Raw genomic sequence first — 20,738 nt, 5'->3', positions numbered from 1 at the left:
GTGGTTTGATCTGTATCTGTAATGTTCTATGTAGATGTGGTTTATTTCATGTTGTGTGTTGATTCTCTCCTTTGCTTATTGATCTATGTATTGGGATATCTTTTACTTATATGCTATGCTCTACATATAATGCGTCTTTTTGAAATACCCTCCTTAGCTTTCACACTCATCAAATAATTATCATCCTTACCAACAATCGCTACTCCATCCTTATATTTTATCCTTATCATAATGCAATCTCTTTTAACAAACTTTATCTTTAAATGAACATTTTCAAAATCTTATATTTATGTAAAAATGCCTACAAATTGCATCATAGTTGATATTATCTATTTATGAAATCCACAACTTGGATATCCTTAGTACACTGATGCTCAGTGTCTCAAAACACACCATTTCAAATTTCGTTGTAATTAGCCGAGTTGAAATTCATTTCATGTATCTCACATGAAACTTCGTATAACGATATAGTTATGCTCTTTAAGCAATAATCAGTTTATTCAAAGATATAAACTAATTTAAACCTTAAAATACGACTGAGTTCTCAGTTTAGTTGGTCAGTTTCAATTCCTCTTAGTTCTGTCTGAGTTTCTTGGACTTTTGATCTAACATTTGACATCCTATTTCTGAGAAAGCATTTGAAATATTACTGGTTATTTTATCTCGGTACACGTCTGATATCTGAGATGGTTCAGTAATGAGGAAAAGTTTAGACAGGCGTACAAAGTTGCGGGATCGGCTACTTTACACATATTTTGATTACTTTGAAGCGTGCATAGTTTTTAGTTATTTATGTATCAATAAATTTGGAAAACTATACGCTACTACTATAGGCTTATCGTAAACTTGAAATTTGCAATAACTAACATAATCAGAAGTGCCATAACATTATACGACAATGGAAACTGTCACACAGAGTCCCATAATTTAGCTCATCAAATAAATCACGGCGTATAACTTGAGGCCATTAAGAACACGAGATCCAGAAGCCATACATAATCCAATATCAATATAATATTATGGTCTAATTCAATTCAGCCGAGATCCGAGATTGTTATCGAATTCGAGCGTGTAATATTTAGCTGTACCATATACGTGCCCCTAGCTACAAGTAACTCGATACGACAGGCCTCAAACTAGATTATTGCTTGATTACCGTCACGCTACTATCTTGTTTATATCTATGGGGTTACAGCGCAAGTTGGTGTGCGAGTGTTTTGGTATAATAAGTGTTATTGTGTTTATTGTTGTTTTCGCACACGGGGTGTAAGTTTGCATGTTCGTAAGGAGGTGTAGTTTATAATTCAGTGGTAATGCGCTGCTAAATTGCGTTCGGTAAGGAACCGAGCTATAGTATAGTTCAATAATTACAGGTTATTGAAATAATTTGTTTGTAATTGTTTTCGACGGTTAGGGGTAATGTATCTTTATATTTTTATAGCTATTATTCATACGTATGTGATGTTTAAAGTCGCGTGTGATGTCGTGTGTGATATGTGATCTTACGTATGATCTTGCACGTCTTATAGTATACGAATATTGGACTTTTATATACTGATTTTACACACTATGTAACACACTTAGAAGGCAAGGAGAAGGAGGAGGAGGAGAATTATGTATCTTTGTATTTTTATAGCTATTATTCCCACCATTCATTAGTGTAGATACTACATGTATCCCTTATTTCCAGCCGAACACGAGTTCAGTGCGGCTACTGAACGCGGCGCTGGTGAACGGCTACTCGATAGTGACGTACCAGCGCCCGCTGCGTGCGGCGGACCGGCTCGACCGGCCCGTGCGGACCGACGCGCCGCAGCCCGTGCTGTGGGCCGTGGGGCCAAGGAACGAGCGGGGCGAGGTGTCCTACCACACGCACTTCACGCAGGTCAGTGAGTTGTAGAAATGGGTGCAGCTGAACGAGATAAAGGTGGTGAGTGTTATGAGTTAAGCTGCGTACAAATTACGTGCGGCAAACCATCGAACATTGGACTCGAGCATTGCCGTGCTCGACCGTGCCGCGCCATGATGGAGAAAACCGGAGCTGTCGGTTTTTGAGACCGCTAAGAGCAGAAAGCTATTCAAAGAAGCTATTTTACTAAAATTGTTTGTGTTTTAATCGAACAATAAACTCAATAATCGTTTTGTAAAGAAAAAAATGTTAATTGTGTTATTGTCATTCTTATTTTTATTATTTATATGTATAAAGGGTGACCGTTTCATCGAATTTGGTCGAGCACCGCTATGGAACTGCCCCATGCCAGAAGGTGAAGACGGAATGCAACCCACTGCCCCCAGTGCTGATAGTGCCTCAAGTGTCCCAACCGCATTGGAAGAAGAGGTATGCATTTATTGTCGTCACTTAATTATTTATTTTAAAATTCAGGAATGCTTTCTATTTATTAATTCACTATTGATTCAGTTAAAAATATTTCATTATTTCTTTACAAATCCATAAATTCACTATACGTTTAAGGCTTCGTCAGATAGAGCGCGTTGTTTGCGCGCGTCAGAGCGCTAAATTGACGCCACGTGATGATGCCAAAATTATTGTATGACGGGACGTACCCCACGTATCGTCGAATGTATGCAAAGCCGACGTTCTGTGTGACGCCATGTTACCGTGTAGTAAACATCAACAACAACAACAACAACAATACATTATCGCGTAGCACAGCATCGGCTTAGCGCTCTTACGCAGCCTGCTTATTTAACATGATAAATTTTTCTTCCTTTATTTTTTTCTGTATCTATATTATATTATATTGTATGTATAATACTTTTTTAACTGTATCGTATCGTGGCAGCCATCCCCAATAAAGCCGAACCCGGTCCCACCCCCACGGCCAGTAGTGGGCGCGGTCCCGTGGGAGATCCCGGGCATCGCGTGCTACGAGCCGGCGGACGGCGTGCTGTACGCGCAGATGGGGCCCACCGGGGGACGCCAGGGGTACTCCGCTATCACCGGTAATGTTGCTCTTACCGCTCAACTGTTTAAATACAGGCTACTTTAAAACATTGCAACTTTAAACTAGGGATATGCCACTTTAATCCATCAGGCCCCGGAATAAAGGACCTAGAATAGATCCCTGTAAGACACTCATACTATCTTACATACCATAATTATACTTTTTAATTAATAAGATCGATATTATAAATTTTTAAAAATTTCGTCTTTCCATTAATTACGTGATACCCAGGTCAAAAATGTTGCATTAATTATTAAACGTATAACTGCAATAATGAACTCGTCCAGGTCACGTGGGCTGGGGTATATCGTGGTACATCAACGGGTTACTGATCCCCGAGATCACGGTGGTGCGCGGGAAGAAGTACACGTTCGTGGTGGAGGGCGGGTCGGACCCGGCGCAACCCGCGAGGTTCCATCCCTTCTACATCACTGACGACCCCGTGGGGGGGTACCAGCACAAGAGCGATGCTGAGAAACAGGTAACTTGGTGATTTATTAACAAATTAAAATTGATAATTAAAAAATAATTCGTGTAGGGTGAATACATTTTTTTTGTAAGTGAACAATAAATAAAATATTTATTGTAAAACATAATATATCTACCATAGAAATTCGATTGTATGATATTATTTTACAAATTTTTTAATTAGTATTTTAATTTTTAATCAGAATGTTAAGATATTTTGAATCATTTTGTTTTGTTTTAAGTTTTGTACCAAGAATAGAGGCTCATAATACTTTATCATTTTAAAGTGAAAGTACTTTTATTACATCGTCTCATACTGTTTGGTCTGTGTAGCGCATGTCGCGTGTATCGCGGCTGCCGAGTAGGTATACCTACTCGGCAGCTGACCGTCACGCGACATGCGCTACACAAAGCAGTGTTCGGAACCGTTTGAACAGTTTCACTTTTACCGTGGTTTCATAAAACCACACAACATTTTTTATATATAATAAATAATACTATCCTTATTACGTATTCGACACTATACAATCTTACTTCCTAAAACTGTTTTTTTCCACACTTTTATTAACTAGGTAGTATTTTATAATTACATAAATCCGCACAGTCTCTAAAAATTTGATATCTTTACTCAGTCCTTTTGATTCATATAATATTATTATCGTTCTACCAGAACGTGCGCATCTTCGCGGGGGTGCGTCGCACCCGCAGCGGGGAACTCATCCCCTCGGGCGTGGGGCGGCTCTGCAACTGGACCCCGGACCCCGCGGGGCCCGGCGCCGACGAGTTCCCCAGCTTCGGGGCCTACCAGCGGTCCCTCACGCTCGTGTGCGAGGAGGGCAACCCGGGGGTCGTCACTTGGATCCCGGATAAGAACACGCCTGATACGGTCTACTATCAGGTAATCATGTTACTTATAATGTTCGTATGTTCTCTGCTATAGTGTCTCATTCGTTCCTCTGTCTGTATATACATATTTAAATTTAAAGTTTCTGGTCATATAATAATCTTCATGTTGTGACTGTCTGTGATGTTTCTTAATATTTGGATTGTTTTACGTTGATATAGTTCCATTAATTATTATTTTCATACTTATTATTTACCTCATATCTATATTTTATGTTTTATTTTATTCTTTGCATGTTCCGACTTCGATTCCATCATCATCGTCTTCCTTTCGAACCAATCTGAGTGATACGATTGAATTGGTTTCTTTTGTAAATAATGCGTCCACCTTTTTCTGTTTCAGCCCTTCAAATCTTCTTTCGCATGAGGTTTACTTACAATGCTCGACGGTGTTAATTATATATTTATTGTCGGTCGAACGTGAATATTTATGTTGTTTTGTGTTTCCAGTGTTTCACTCACCGACATCTCGGTTGGAAGATCCACGTAGTAGACGAGTGTGACGAGTCAGAGGCTCAGGAGAGCCGAGTTGTGGAGAGTGTTGCTCTGCCGAGCGATCTCGACCCACAAGAGTCCATACAGGTACAGAGCCGCGTCAGACCCGACTCTAACTTTTTAGATCAGCGCAAGAAATTCGAGAAAATAATCAATACGAAACAAAATTATAACGATTTCAGTAGCGATAACGACGACGGCCTCTCGGGCGAAGTGTACCCGGAGCCTGACAGGTACAACGGGAACGAGTATGAATTGCCAATTAGCACCGGACAGATACAGGACGTCATACAGGCGGTCGAGAGCCTGGAGCAGACCATGAAGGAGGAAATCAAACGCAACTCCACTAAGCCCCAACCGCAGCAGTACCAAGTATACGAGGATGTCAAGGAGAGTTTCGTGCCCGAACATCCGATACGAGGCGACGAGTATATTATAGATTCCGGCAAAGTGCCCAATAGTTTCATGTTGCCGCCGAGCCAGAAGCCACAGACGCTACATGCAGTGATGCGCCCCAATTCTCCCAATAAGCCCTCGGGAAACATGCGACCGCCCTTCAAAAGACCTACTCCTCCTGAAATAAAATTGAGAAGACCGTATCCTGCTTATCAAAAGAGCAACACGGGCTACCCTTTGTCCATGCCTCACCCGCATATGAATCACATGTCTAAAAAGCCGAATAAGTACTCCAATAATCAATATCGTCCACATATGAACGGAAATAGACCCGGCCAGCTCCCACCTAATATTCCGCCCATGAAAGCGATGCCACCGTTGCACGGACCGCCTAAAAATATGTACCATCAACAATCAAAGAACGTACCTAAAGCCCCTAACAATCTTGGACAACCAATTATTATAGGAAAACCGGCTGCCGCAGGTGTAGTTTTTCCGACTCAAAGCCAAACATTAAGTTTAGGTCAAACTGATTTAATAGCTAATCAAGTGGTTAAAAGTCAAATAACGCTACCGGGTCCGAATGATGCAGTTGCACAGCAAAGTGCACCGCAACAGTATTTCAGTAAACCCGGACAAATAATACTTGGAAAACCTATGGATAATCCATTGCCTTTGGATCAACATATTCTGTCGCAAATAAATCCACACATCGCGCAAGCATCCAACGACGTTCCAGACTATCATTCGCTTCCAACAACACAAGTAAAAACTGTTGAACAACCTCAAACACAAAATGAAATGAAATCTTCAGACTTTATGGGTCAATCGGCGGATCCTGCAAATTTCCCGCCAGCCGTTAATACAGGCTTCAAACCAGATTCTATTGTAATTGAAAGCGGTTTTAAGCCCATTATCAGAGAACCTTTAATGGCAAGCGAAGATAAAATAGCAGAATACGAAGGTAACACCGCTAATAGAAGAGAAGATACAGACGTAGAAGAAGACTATGAAGAATCTCCACAATATATTAACACAAACCATGCATATCCAAGTGATAAAATGACGGAATCTTTTGAACCTATGTTTATTCCTTCTCCACCTGATCATTTATTATCCAGTAAAGATAAAACGAAAGAAATATTTCCCAGCAATCATGCTAAAGAAGATAGACCACACCCAGTTTATGTAAAGACAGAGTCTGAACTGAATGCTTTATTTAGCAAGAAAAATATGGAAAGAGACGTTCCGTCCGATTTAGAAATGGAATCAAATAGACCCAGACCAAGCTATTTACCACCAGATCCAAAACTACCTAAAGAACATTCTCAAAAGCTATCCTCTAGCGATCAAACGTTCACCACATACGACGGGAAAACAGTATCTGCCGCTACATTAACAAGTGTACCAGAAATAACAAAAATGAATACAAAACTATTTTCTGCCAAGTTGCCTGCAAACAGCGAGCTCATATTAAAAACACCACAATTCGGACCATTCAAGGGTGAAATTCCGCCTCAAGTTATGGAACATTTAAAGAAAGATAGTAATGGCGCTCTTCCTCCATCATTTAAAGATTCAAGAACTACGCATCTCAAATTAGTAAATCCTTTACACAAATACGATGAACTTGAAACCGATTTAAAAGCTGAGGGAAGCGAAATACAAGAAACAGTAGACAAAGAAACAGTAGATAGTGACCCCGGTAAAAATGAAGACGATGACTTGGAAGAATATGAAGATTTAGACGAGGCTGAACAACAACAGAGACGGAAAAGAGACACAAAAGCGGCGCAATTCGAACGAGGCGAAGTCGAAGAACAGAAACCAATAACCGACTACGGGGGTAATAATAACAAAATACATCAAATGGATTACGAAGACCAGCTCGTAAAAGCCTCTGCAACGAAAGCGATAGAAAGCTGGGCCGTTCAAATAATATTATTAATACTCTGGTATAGAATCTGTTAAGGATGTTATGTGTAATATTTATTTATTTATTGGATTAAATTATTAGCTTGCCATCAAATGCATTTCGTCGATGTAAGGCTGTGGTATGCGACAAGTGACTTGCGCCGAGAGCAGCTCCTTGACATTTCCCACTTCTGTTACCATTCTTCGCATTTGCAATTCAATACTCTGTTAGTTATAGGTTTTGTAAATATTTTCTACTTAATTATTTTTAATAATAAATTAGATTTTAATTATGTCATTTTGTTTTATTTTCCCTCTCTGTACTTAAGATTAATTATATGCACAGTTATAATATGACTGTAAATTTACAACACTTTTAAACACATAAAAGACAAGACAATAATAAAATGATAGTCTTCACTATAATTCAACATTCACTTAAAATGCAGTAAGGTCTGTACACTTGAGATTTTCTTAGTAAGTCGTGTGAAGTTGGCGAGCGCCTTTTCATGTTGAAACTGAATATCAACTAACTTCAGCACTGATTCTCTTCGACGGCCGCTGTAATTGAAACATATTTTCTTGAAATCATACATGAAATAAAAGTATAAAATGCACACATGTTATACCTGCATAAGATATTATCATTATAGTAGAGCCATTTTAATAGGCAACATTTGACAGTTCAACAAAATTCAACAACGTAACCTAGTAACGACAACATAGAATAACATGATATTTCGTTTTGTTAGAACTGCACATTTGCTTAACTTTTTTCAATTACGATTACATATTTATAATAATAATGACCGATGCAACTAATTTTAGGATTTGATTTTACTGATAAACCATTCTAAACATAATAAACATTTTCTTATTTAAAGAACTGACGTCGCTACAATTTTGTGTCAATAAACCTTTTTTCTTTTTAAATACCAGAGACGTTACTCTAAAAATCGAAATCTGACACCTAGAATCGAATGCATTGATTACTTGGGAATAAAAATCATCATAAATTATTGACATGTGTTTCAAGTTCGATTGACAAATGTTTCAAGTCCGTATCGATTAATTCGCTTTAATCGGTGTTTTTAAGCAGGTTACCACCCTATGAAGATAAAATTGATAGACGTCAAATGTTGCCTATTAAATTGGCTCAACTATAGTTGTAGGTATTATTTGGGAATCTTAAAATTCCAATTAAATGCAAACGAATTATTCTGAACAGCATTTCACGAACCTTGATTTATACAAACGACTACTATTAATGTAATTATTTAAAACTTACTGTCTGTCTTTCAAAAGACGCGCTGCAGCAATAAGAGTGAGGCCAGCGCGGTCAGTCACCTCCACACTGCTTCCTTGCTTTACCAATTCTTCTATTAGCTCTGTCTTTGAACCTTGGCAGACTGTAAAAGAATATTTAAATACAATAACACTTTATTATAATTCAGTCAGGGAATTCGTTTCAATTTCTATCAATAAGGAAATTCTTGGAATCATTCTATCAGGAACGTGCTGAATCGATTTTTACTTTCAAAAATAAAGTTAAAAACTATTATAGTAAACTGTCGCAGGCCAATTGTTAACCCTCTTGTTTATTGTATATGCTTATATGTATGTATGTATATTTATGTATGTATATGTATGTATATATATATGTATGTGTCCCTATATATATATATATATTATATATTATATACATTATATTATCTGTGTAAGTATATAATATTTATAATACAGGTATATATGTATGTATTTAGTATGTAGTTATAGTATATAAATATTATTCTGATTCATGCACTTTTATTTATTATGCACCACCATGATTAAGTTAACTATTTTCCTCGACTTTTTTGGGTTGCCTGGTAGAGATCGCTGCCAGCGATAAGGCCGCCTACTGTACATTGATTAATTTATTGTTAAGTTTATAAAATGTATCATATCTGGTGTACAATAAAGTATTTTTCATTCATTTCATTCATTCATTCCTCAAAAAAAAAAAAAAAAAAAATTGCTCGACTGAATGATGTTAGTCCTATAAAATTATTCGATTGAAAACATGACTGAAAAGATATTAAAATGTTGTCGAAACAAGTCACAATCACATACGAAGAATTGTGTTCGAAATATTTTTTTTCTTGCATTCTTATAATAAAGCTTTTTGTATTATATTTAGAAGATTATATTATTATAGTTAGAATTTCATATTATAATTATATTATGATGAAACAATAACATAAACATCACAAAGAGCATTGTACAAATACCAGCTCTAAACAGCGGCGTCCAGCCATTATTATCTCGGACCGTGACATCTCCGTGGCTCAAGACAAACTTCAACACGTCCAAGTTGCCCGAGTCCACGGCGTAGTGCTCCATGCGTAGCTCGTTGATATCTCGTAGCTAACAAATGATTTAGTTTATTGAAGTAAAATAATATGAAACGAAAGACGAGTCTGAATTAAATAATGCAATACTGCTTTTTATGTGATTATTATTATCGTAAAGGTTTTCCTAGTAGTAACGGCGTTTTGAAAATAACTTGAGAGGTAGAGTCAAACTTTTTGTATTATGTTCTTACAGATATTTTAATGAATATTTAAAAGCACTTAGAATATAAATATATATAACAATTCAGTTGAAAATTGTTAGCAATTAATGATGATATTTCAGGTCATAGAGAGATTTTAAGTATTTTGTAGAGAGAAAAATATAATATGAATACATAAATGTGGATTAACTCATTAGGTTTTTATTAAACACGTTCTTCGTTATTTTTGCACAAATCATTCAATTTTTCAAATGTACACATTACACACACACACACACACACACACACACACACATACCTCCTTATCTGCCCCTTTCTCGAGAAGCAGTTCAACAACGGGCACATTTGCCCCGAGCACGGCCAGGTGGAGTGGTGACTGCGATGAGGTGGAGCGCTGGTTGATGTCTGCCCCGAAGGATAGTAGTAGCTTCACTGTGTTTATGTCACCTTCAATACATGGAATCTTTAATGAATTGAACAATGTTGAAATTGATATTTTGGTTTTATGGCATTCAAATCCATACTAATATTATAAATGCGAAAGTAACTCTGTCTGTCTGTCTGTTACTCAATCACGCCTAAACTACTAAACCAATTTTCATGAAATTTGGTATGGAGATATTTTGATACCCGAGATAGGACATAGGCTACTTTTTATCCCGGGAAAATGACGCAATCCCGGAAATCATCATCATGATGCATTATGTATAAATCCCACGGGAACGGGAACTATGCGGATTTTTCTTTGACTGCGCGGGCGAAGCCGCGGGCGGAAACCTAGTGCTTTATAAATATTAATTTATAAAGAATAGAAAAATTCGATCATTATTTTTTATTCCCGCCTCGTGATCGAATTTATCTATTCTTTATAAAAGAAATGAACAATATTTTTTATTATGAATCATGGCTAAGTTCTAGTAATCAGGATTTTTAGAAGAATTTTATTGTACCTAATCTCGCTACAAATTTTATACCCATTAATTACAATATCGATTACGAACATAGTTTATCAAAGATTTTGCAAAATTATGAGGATATTATAATTATTTTGAACTTAGCAGAAACTTACTCAGAGACTTAGCTCAAATGCATTTGCTGCATTAAAACATTATTCAGGATTATTTTTATTTTATATAATAGTTTTAAATAGTCATACCTTTTCTCACAGCAGTAGCGAGCGGAGTAAATCCATTACTTGAGTTGATCGCGGAGATCAGGATCGGCCGCTCTTCCAGCATTTGTTGCACCTGAATAAATCATTAAACAGACCATTTAATACACACGTTTCTGATATTTAAAATTAAAATTATCAATATTAATTATTATTAAACAATTTCAGCCTTTCCATAAATTTCCAAATCAAATGTTTGTTGCGTGGATTTTATTGTATAATATCTTTACAACCAGAAAAAATATTTTAATAATAAACACTTTTACCACACTCTTACAACAGAATCTTAACTTGAATTCTCGCATTATTGTATATTTTAATTGTGTGTGGCATGAAAGGCATAATCTTTTATGAACGAGAAACCTTTTATAAAGGAAGGAAAAGATCATAAACCCTTCGACCGCCCATATTTCACAGTATTTTGATAAATGAGACTATCAGCTCATTTCACTTTATCGGAAACGGCGCAATCACAAATTGATCACACAAATGTTACCTGAGATTATTGTAATATTTCAAGGAATATGATAGATCATAGAATTCATAGTAAGTTAAGTTTTATAGAATAGTAGAGTAGAGATTAGTAGAGTATTAGTAGATAGCAATTGAGAGTAGGTAGTCGACTTGAATTAATTTTACATTTTTTCCAAAAGGCATTTGTGTAATGAATTTTATTTAAAATGAAATACCTACTTAAGTAAACACTACAAATATTTTGGGCAAAACCACCATAAAATGTACATTGATGTAACGGCTGCAGGCGTGCCAAGCAGGCGCTGCTTATTTGCAATAAGTTGCCAATTTTCAGCTAGCGCACTAGTTAGTTACTACATGAAGCATAGTCAGACGTATATAGTGTGATCTCCTGTAAAATAAACTTATAAGAACTATAAACAGTTATTTTAACTATCTTAAAAATGTTCAACACTAGTTATGTTTACTATGGACTTGGTAGACGACGAGGTATTAAATGTATGAAAAATGTAAATTTATTTTTCAATTATTTTATGATACAGTTGAAAATGGCACAGGGATTCGGGGCTTAAAAAGCTTTTATTTTTTATTTTTATTTTTCTTTATTAGGGATAATAAACAGCAGAACAGTGGTAAAATGTACAATAAAACTTAATCTAAATACAGGTATAACTGTCCAACCAACAACATTATCCACAGTTTGGATACATACATTTTGATACGTGCAACAAATGCGAATAAGAAAAAATAAATATAAATGTGCACTTAGCCATGGCAATAAAAATCAAATAAATTAAGAATTAGAGATAAAAGTATAGGGACGCAAAAAAGATAGGTTAAAAGTAGAGGGACGCAAAATAAGATAGGTTATTGCATGTTTAAGAGCAGATCAACTAAACCTCTTCGAAACTTAAATTTTGAATACAATTACTGAATATGTAGCGACACCTCGCTCTGAATCGCGCAAGCGAAATGTTTTCGCTACAGAGCTATATATACAACTTTCCGACATCATCCATCGGGGCCTTCACGGCCGGCCAGTCGAGTAGACTGGTCGAGGATCCTCCCTTTTTCGATGGAGGAATTCCACCTTCCTTCCTCCACAGTGGTGACCCCTGACAGTTCACAACTCCTTCTGTCCATCCATGATGTCCATGCTCACCTATCCCTTCCCCGCCTACGATCACCGCCCGCCAGCCAGCGCACTCGGCTTCAAATGGAGTCCTGTCCACTACCATGTGCGATCGCACATGCTTGGTCAGCTCCACAGCCACCCTCACTGCACACTCCGACTCACTGGAGCATTACACGCAGCATCACCGCACTCAGTTCCGACTCACTGTGAACTAGCGGCTTCCTGTTCCGACTCACTGGAACATACCTGGCACTGGCAAGGCAACTCGTACTACGACCTCCGGTCTCGGAGGGGAGTCCTGTAGCGACACCTCGCTCTGAATCGCGCAAGCGAAATGTTTTCGCTACAGAGCTATATATACAACTTTCCGACATCATCCATCGGGGCCTTCACGGCCGGCCAGTCGAGTAGACTGGTCGAGGATCCTCCCTTTTTCGATGGAGGAATTCCACCTTCCTTCCTCCACAAATATAAAATTGACACGTTCACGTTCGTTTTATCAGTATTAAAAATATACAGAAAATGTACAAATAAAACATTCAATTTAAGTAAAAAAATTGTTTGATACGTTGTCTCTACTTTTTTACATCTCTATGTCTTCTGAATTATCTATCTATCATATAAACGTGTTTCACATATCATCAAACCAATTTTACTTTTATTTCCTAAATCGTGACTATTAACGCAACGCTTAAGCGGAAGCTGTCACCATCTGCTGCCAACAAACGAGTCCTCAAATCCCTTTGTAGCAAATCCAATTGGAATCCCATCGGGGTTCAATTACTAAATAATTGACAAAGTGCGCCTCATTAACGGACCAGCTGCCGCTTTACTCTTCACTTGATGATAATAATAAGGTTTTGATAAAGTGCAATTAACAAAAAATAAGAGTAGGTACAGATATTTATTTTATCTAAAATTTATTTGCCGAAAGTTATGAAAATAATTGTGTTGTGAGTTATTTAGATGTAGATTACATGCATTGATTACATGTAATGTGTGACTTTTGTCAACTAAAAATTTAAAATATAATATTAAACATTCAATTCAGTGAAAGTTAGTAATACAAATACTTATATACGAGTTTAAAAACAATGTAGTTGTACAATGTAATTCGTTTGAAATATTTTCTTATTTCAGGAGTTTTAGTGTATAAAAACATAAATGGAAACGATTCCTTATGTAACTATTGTCCAGAGCAATTCAGAATACGTGAGCTAAATGTTATCCGTATTAGGTCTTGTGAACGAAATACTTAACGGATTAGGTGGAGTACTAACTCTTAACTCTGTTAGTACCTAATTTGATGCGTGTCTTAGTAAATAATAATGTAGCAAATAGTGCCATTTAAGTTACTTTATCAGTATAAGTTTGATTAAACCTCTTTTTAATTAATAATAACGTCAGGCGAAAGACGCAGGTTCGGATTTCGCCTCGTGATTGTTTTTTTTTCTATTCTTAAAAAAAAATGTCAATAACAATCATTCAAGAAGTTGTGAAGAAGGTTGAGCTAGTATTTTTGTTTTTAAATTTAGTTAAAACGAACATTTTAAAACTAAAATTATGTATTTAACATTTACGATTTGCTATTTCCTTGTAAAAAATTTAAACAAATTTGGAATAAGTGTAAACGATGCGATGATGAATGGATTGAAGTATTTAACAGTGAGCAATTTTCAATTAAAATGGAAACAAGTACAAATAGCAAATAAAATCCCGTTCGAATTGAGTGCAGACGCGTCTCGGTTGTCGTTGACAAGTTAATTAATGTCTGCTAATTAATTCATTTACTCATTCACTTCGTTCTGTAACATCGTGTTGTTTTGCTTTCATTTGTCAATTGCTTTCTTTGGTGCCTAGAAGTATAAGATATATTTAGTTCAATATCTTGCAATAATATAGCATAATTTATCCAGTTCTGTATTATATAGGCAGAAGGAACATGTACACGTGATGGTATACATCTGAAGTAATTAAAAAGTATACTGCGAGTACTATTTAATCAATTAATAATAATTATGGTTGTATTGTGGTGTGGATGGATATGGTATGATTATCATTGCGCTTTTTGAGCATGATTTAACAACATAGTAGAGTACACAAAATCAATTTTGGAGGATTTTAGTGCATTGTAAATTTTATTAAATAGCAAATCTAAATACTCTATGAAGTTTATTCATATTCTATTCGTATACCTGTTTAGCATATCCACATCTAACCGCCATGCAGAAGCAAGTCGCGCTGGTGCCGGCGGAGTCTGTGCTGGTCCACGTTTCTTCTGACCATAGAGATGAGATAGGACCTGCTTGCTTTGGTACTTTAGAGCTGTAAGATATTAGTGGTAAACGTATGAGAAAACTTGAGGTAAGAAATACTAGATTAAAGCTTAAAATATAAAACAAAGCTCCGAAATAAATAGCTTTTCTTTGTCCTTGAGTTTAGAGCTTATGAATGTAAAAGGAGGGTGTAGATTAAGTACATTGAAAATAAAATATAACCTAGAACTTAATGTAAGTAGAACAAATTGAAAATATTTTATTTTAAAAGCTATAATATAAAATGCAGATTAAAGGTACTACTCGTTTTCATACTAATGGAAACTACAGTAGCATCCAGCGTAATTCTGAACTAGAGCTATTTAGAATTATATAATATTTGCATTTGCATAAACATGTAGTTAGAGTGAAATTCCCGTGAAACTGTATATTATAAATGATGTTTACTGTTGGCTTAGTTGCTTACAGTACCTGAGTTATGTAAATATTATATTGTTATGATAGTGTTTGTTAGTTATTTATAGTTAGTTTCTAGATGAAAAGCTATACCTTTTTTTAATGAATCCTAGTTTTTATGAAAGTTATAGGAGCTGTTCCTTAAATTTATTACGATACTCGTAATAGTTTTTCTATTTGTAGTATGTAGGTACCATGCAAAATGTTTGTATGAATGTAATAACCGTAAAATGAATGAGCATCAAAAGCTTTATCGAAAGAAAACATTCCATACTTAACCTATTTTTCGAAACCGAAGCAAAAGCAAGCTGTAATAATATAAACTATCCTATTCGGAAACTAGCGGAATAGCGAAATCTAAAAATAAAGTGTTCACCATTTCCCATTTTCCGAATCCTTTGTTCTAATCCCGTTTACTTCGTTACAGGCGATCGGCCAATCGCCTTTGACGGGAAGCGACTGGATGTTTTGTAAAACGACGTTTTCGTCAACATGTTTGTGTGTCGGCTTGAGGCATACTTTTAGTCGGAACTTGTGAGGATGGCTCGGCGCTAGATTGTCTATTGTTTTCACGGTTTTGCCCCCGCTGCAAAATATCCATTAGTAATATTAGAACGATCTTCTGCGCTAGTTTATTTATACCTAATTTTAAGGATCTGTTTCTGAATACCAGCAGAGTAAAGAGTGAATAAATAAATTAAGAATAAGTGATTCATTCTCGTTCGGATTAAATACTTTAATGCTAATAATTGACAATATATTATGCTTTCTGTTGTAAGCAAAGCTTTATTTCCATGCGGCGTCAACATTGATAGAAAATAGCATAATTTCACACAAATTTTCCATTTTTTTAATCCAAATCTACAAATATTTACTAATCCCAAAAAAGGCGGGATTGTTATTAACTCTGATATTTTAAACGCATGAAGTTACGTAATAAATGAAATATATACAAAAACAAAGCCAGTCGATGAAATCAAACTTGGAGCTTTACGTTCTTAGTTATAATATGAAAGGCGCGCCCTAAAAAATAGATTTATTCATACAATAAAACACGGCTGTACCGAAAGGGAGTACGGGGCCATAAATAACGCTGATAGAAGTCGTTCGAGAAACTTTTAAAGCAGCAATTTTTGAAAACATCTGATGACAATTTTTCCGACGAAATTGAACAAAGTTACGTCGCGGTTCTGTTGTTTGTGGTATCGACAATTTTGTGTAAAATGGAACGTATTTCGAGGTACATGCGGGTTGGGAATTTGTTGATCCTAGATTCTAGCTTGTGTTTTACATTTTAATCCATATAGAGATTTTTATGTAGTACGTATATATATGTAGTATGTATGTACGTATGTATGTAGGTATATATCTCGTACGTATGCCGTGTCGTAATAATAAACTATTGTCTTAATACATTATATACAGCTAATGATTGTATGCCAGGATAACTTACAATTTGGGGGAAGGACTTGCATAAACTTATATAAATAAATATCAATAATAATAAGTATCGTTAAGTAAACAAAACAAAAATAGTTTTGTTCCTAATTACAATAGAGTGATCAATTAAAAAAATAACGGAAATAATAAATTTATCTTGATAATATTGATAAAGAATGTGTATACAATGAGACAACAAATTTTGGATTGATTTTTTACAGTGTTTTTTTTAGAGTTATATTATTTGCTAGACGTTTGTTATCAATTGCATAAGGATTACTTGTTCATAAAAATGAAAAATAAAGCTATATGTATGTAATAATGTTAATTAATTTACCCATATTATATTTTTTTTAAATTATGAATTTCTTAACTTCTGAATATTACATATCAGTCGCGCGTCCCGATCCCGCTCATATAGACTATATAATTTTTAACAATTATTTCAGTAATGCAAACGGAGCCAAATCCGACAAACTACTAAACTTAATTACTACATAAATTCATAATGCTACATTGCTTGCTACAAAAATGAAGTTATACGTTCACGTAACAAACATCTTCAGAAAGATTAAGTGCATTACCTAGAACATTTCATAGTTCCCTCCGAATGTATTTCCTAGTTTACAAGAAAACAAGTGTTCTTGGTAAAGCAGTGGAGTTGAACAGAAATTAAATCCACATTATACTGAGAGGAGCCGTGTGAGCTGAAATTCGTGTTATTTCGTCGTAAGAATGTTAATGTGTTGGCTTTATGTACAATGAGGAACATTCATTTTGTTTAGTAATGCTTTTGGACGAATCTGTAAGAACTCACACAATGTAACAAATGGATTTAGAATATACTTAATTAAATATAGAATTTATGCTATTTTGAATCAGAATATTTATTAATAGCTTTATAAAAAATGTATGAGTTTAATAGAAGTCAATGTAGTCTTCGAACGTGTAAGGAAAGTTTATAGGGGCGTAAATAAACAAAATAATACTTATTAATTTGATCTTAAAAGTTTTCCTAGCTGACTCTACAAATGTTTTCCTCAAACTCACAACACGAATTTGCTTTAATAGTCCATTGAGATAATATTACTACGTATGGAGGAGACACCACGAACAAAATCTGTGCGCCATTTTTTTGTTCTAACTAAGTTTTAAAAATTATTATTTAGCTAGGTACTTAACGATGAAAGTTATTCCTTTGCACTTTTCCGTATTATTTGTATTATTTGTGCAATATCGTAACACACACGAAGGCATGTTTGATGCGTTTCACTTTAAAACCATTAAAAAATACCGCTCAACATACGTCACATGACGTATGTTGAGTGGAACATAAGTGATGTAGGCGGTGTCGTCTCCTATTAATATTATCTCAATGTAATAGTCACTTAATTTCATTTTAGTTACCTTCATACGATTTTTGTTAATCACAACAAATAAAAAAATATTATGGATTAGCGAAATAATTCCAGTCGTGTTCACACGATGCCAGAACTATGGAAAATATGCATTTATTTTCATATATTATACACATGGAGATAAATAAACAATGCAAAGATAAACGCATTACAGAACTAACATCCGCTCATTGCTCGATAATCTCATTATTGCCATAGCGAATCTGTAATTAACTTGTTAGCGCCAATAATAATATGATTATAATTCAGTCTGTTTGTTGATTTAATTAATTTTGGCTGGTGGGTAATTGTGTTTATAGATTAGCTACTGCAAACTTGGCGACTATCGAATTATCGACGTTATTAAAATACCACAAACTAATGGTAATTGTAATTTGATAATATTATCTGTATAATACTTGATTTAATCTGTAGCTTTGTAGAATTAACTTGTATAAAATACATTGTAATTCTTATCATAATAATAAGTAATACCTTTCTATAGATAAGCTTTTCTTGAATAAACATTTACAAATGTTATACATAGGTTACAACTTGTATTTGAATTTGGGCAAGATTCAGCATCGCTCACGGTTTGTATTTATAGCTATTATGCCGACTTCCATATTTATACATGAAACGAGTACCTTTTAACCTATGCCTAGGTAGGTAGCTTAGCTTTCTTTATATTTATTGAGAAACCCATTTCAAAATAAATATTATCATATTTTGAAACAGGTTTCATAAAGAGTACCATTCGCAAAAAAACAGACGAATGTATTTATCTAAATATAAAATGACTGTATTGTCTCTGCAATAATCACGGATAAAGGAAGGGAAATGGAATATATAATTTTGAATACAAGTGCTATTCTCAGTACAGGCATAATAAGAGCTCGGAGTGGGCTCAGTCACACGGCAAACGACAAAATGGTTAAATGGAATTACGGTGTTCGTAACCTAATAACAATATTATTTGTGCTATTATCCAGACGTAGTAAATCTTCTTGCAAATATATATAGGTTTGTTGAAGAGTGTGGCTATGTAAACATAATTTTAATAAATAACATTTAATTTTATACGATTGCTATACTAAAAAAAGGACGTCATTAAAAGTTGCCAAGAGCTTTGGTTAGTATGTTTTATTGGAAAGTCCTGAAATTCATTTCATTTAAATTCTAAGAATTCATTATATAAAGTATTATACATAATAGTAACACATTACATTGTGTGTTACATAATCACATCAAACATAATAAATGAAAAGATTATATCATAACGGTTACTCTACATTGCAGTTTCTGGATTTTTAAGGACTACCGATATGAAACTTATATCTTAGAATTTTCGTATAAAAATGTGAAATTTCATAACATTAGCATCGGCGACGCGGATTCATCAGATTTTCCTCAACCAATAAGCACAACGCGGCTAAAGAAGCATTCTTTAATAATAAACTTATCTATGAATTTATTTTTGTGTCGCTTTAAAATTCGCAGCCATAAGCTTTCGAGATTAATCATTTTTACGGTTTTTATGTAATGAAAACAAATTCTCCCCGAGATAATCTCCGCAAATTTATCATCTTCCAAAATTGATGTGTACAAATTACTTTGAAACCGAGGTATAAATAAGAAATATTGACATTGAATAATATTTTATTCTCGTGTTGTTTTGGAGTACTTAATTATTCTGTTCGAGGTACGAAATAATGTTTTTCCAGTGATTGTAGGTAATATTATCTGAGGAGAAATCAATCTTCTTCCTTTCAATCTCCAGGTAAATTTATTAGATGAGATTTGAAGTTTTAAAATGAACATTAAAATCAATAAAACAAGATATGAGTAATATAACATATCACTAATATAGTTAAAAATAAATAACTTTTAAATGTCGCAGGGATACCAACTCTAGACAACAAATTTCAAAGTATTATTATTATGTAAAATTAATAATTTTTATATAAAATGATCGCCAATAGGCAAGTCCACACGAACAAGCAGTTTCGCGAAGCAATCCCTATTTCTTAGTCCTCACGCGTGAACGGCTGAACCGATTTCGATAATAATTTTCTTATAGTGTTTAATATCGTCAGGAAAAGTATCTTATGAAAGAAAAATTGAATAAATGTGTCGATAATTAAACTTTAGAAAACTGAAGACAGGAAAATGTCTATCGGGTCAGCTAGTAACGAATATGTTATGTACCTGTAAACCGTGACCCATGCTGGTACCTTCTCTCTCCTCTGCACGGTATACACCAGCTGCTCCTGTATGAAGCCAAAGGGTCCTGGAGACCAGCTCAGAGTGACACTACACTTGGTACGATCTTTCACTTCTGGTGGTGATGGTGACCAATTTTGGAAAGCTTGGGTTAGTGTTTGTAGAGCCATAATATTATATTGCGATGTTATTTTTGTTCGTATTTGTAGGAATTTAATTTGATGAATTTTTATTTTATTTAAGTAAGTATGTGTTGATACTATTGTGTTAAAGCTATTGTTACATAAGTATGCGTAATTTGTAATAAAGCTGATCGCTGTGAATATCTCTTTTACACACATTGAATTAATGTTTACGACGTGGCGTTAGTAGTATAATATTATAAAGCTATGGTATGATAATTTATGCTACTGAAGAAAATATATAAAAAAAGTTTATGCATTTATGTAAACGATGAAAAAGTTGTAATC

At 34.8% G+C, this 20,738-nt stretch overlaps 2 protein-coding genes across 2 annotated transcripts in view; one reads left to right on the top strand and one right to left on the bottom strand.

Annotated features, from left to right (window-relative positions):
- Window positions 1-7,436, top strand: part of LOC149898436 (protein Skeletor, isoforms D/E-like) — a 59,892-nt gene extending 52,456 nt beyond the window's left edge. The window contains exons 9-14 of the mRNA XM_090115581.1: window positions 1,691-1,885; window positions 2,207-2,338; window positions 2,805-2,964; window positions 3,254-3,447; window positions 4,105-4,332; window positions 4,788-7,436. Coding sequence (XP_089971707.1) covers window positions 1,691-1,885; window positions 2,207-2,338; window positions 2,805-2,964; window positions 3,254-3,447; window positions 4,105-4,332; window positions 4,788-7,199 — 3,321 coding nt within the window. The 3' untranslated portion in view covers window positions 7,200-7,436. The remainder of the gene's footprint in view (window positions 1-1,690; window positions 1,886-2,206; window positions 2,339-2,804; window positions 2,965-3,253; window positions 3,448-4,104; window positions 4,333-4,787) is intronic.
- Window positions 7,437-7,563: 127 nt separating this feature from the next.
- Window positions 7,564-20,438, bottom strand: flip (ankyrin repeat and SAM domain-containing protein flippy). The gene is made up of 8 exons (XM_090115293.1): window positions 20,254-20,438; window positions 15,585-15,794; window positions 14,672-14,801; window positions 10,853-10,943; window positions 9,995-10,143; window positions 9,413-9,548; window positions 8,431-8,551; window positions 7,564-7,703 (listed from the first exon to the last, which is right to left on the bottom strand). Exons 1-8 carry the CDS (start codon window positions 20,436-20,438, stop codon window positions 7,577-7,579), a joined length of 1,149 nt encoding a protein of 382 aa, XP_089971419.1. The 3' UTR covers window positions 7,564-7,576.
- Window positions 20,439-20,738: the final 300 nt, after the last annotated feature.

This window comes from Colias eurytheme, chromosome 23 (assembly GCF_061535395.1).
Source record: "Colias eurytheme isolate Ceu_HAF_F1 chromosome 23, ilColEury1 Martin Lab GWU primary, whole genome shotgun sequence".
In the NCBI taxonomy this organism is placed as follows: Eukaryota; Metazoa; Arthropoda; class Insecta; order Lepidoptera; family Pieridae; genus Colias; species Colias eurytheme.
The sequence above is the reverse complement of the archived record's forward strand: the minus strand, read 5'-3'. Positions and strand labels throughout refer to the sequence as shown.

What these genes read in the sequence shown, in the direction of transcription:
- flip (XM_090115293.1), bottom strand. Translation starts at nt 20,438, where the DNA reads ATGGCTCTACAAACACTAACCCAAGCTTTCCAAAATTGGTCACCATCA. An exon ending in GCATGGGTCACGGTTTACAG is followed by an intron (nt 15,795 to 20,253) that starts GTACATAACATA and finishes GATATTTTGCAG; the next exon opens with CGGGGGCAAAACCGTGAAAA. An exon ending in AGAAAGGGGCAGATAAGGAG is followed by an intron (nt 9,549 to 9,994) that starts GTATGTGTGTGT and finishes ATCATTTGTTAG; the next exon opens with CTACGAGATATCAACGAGCT.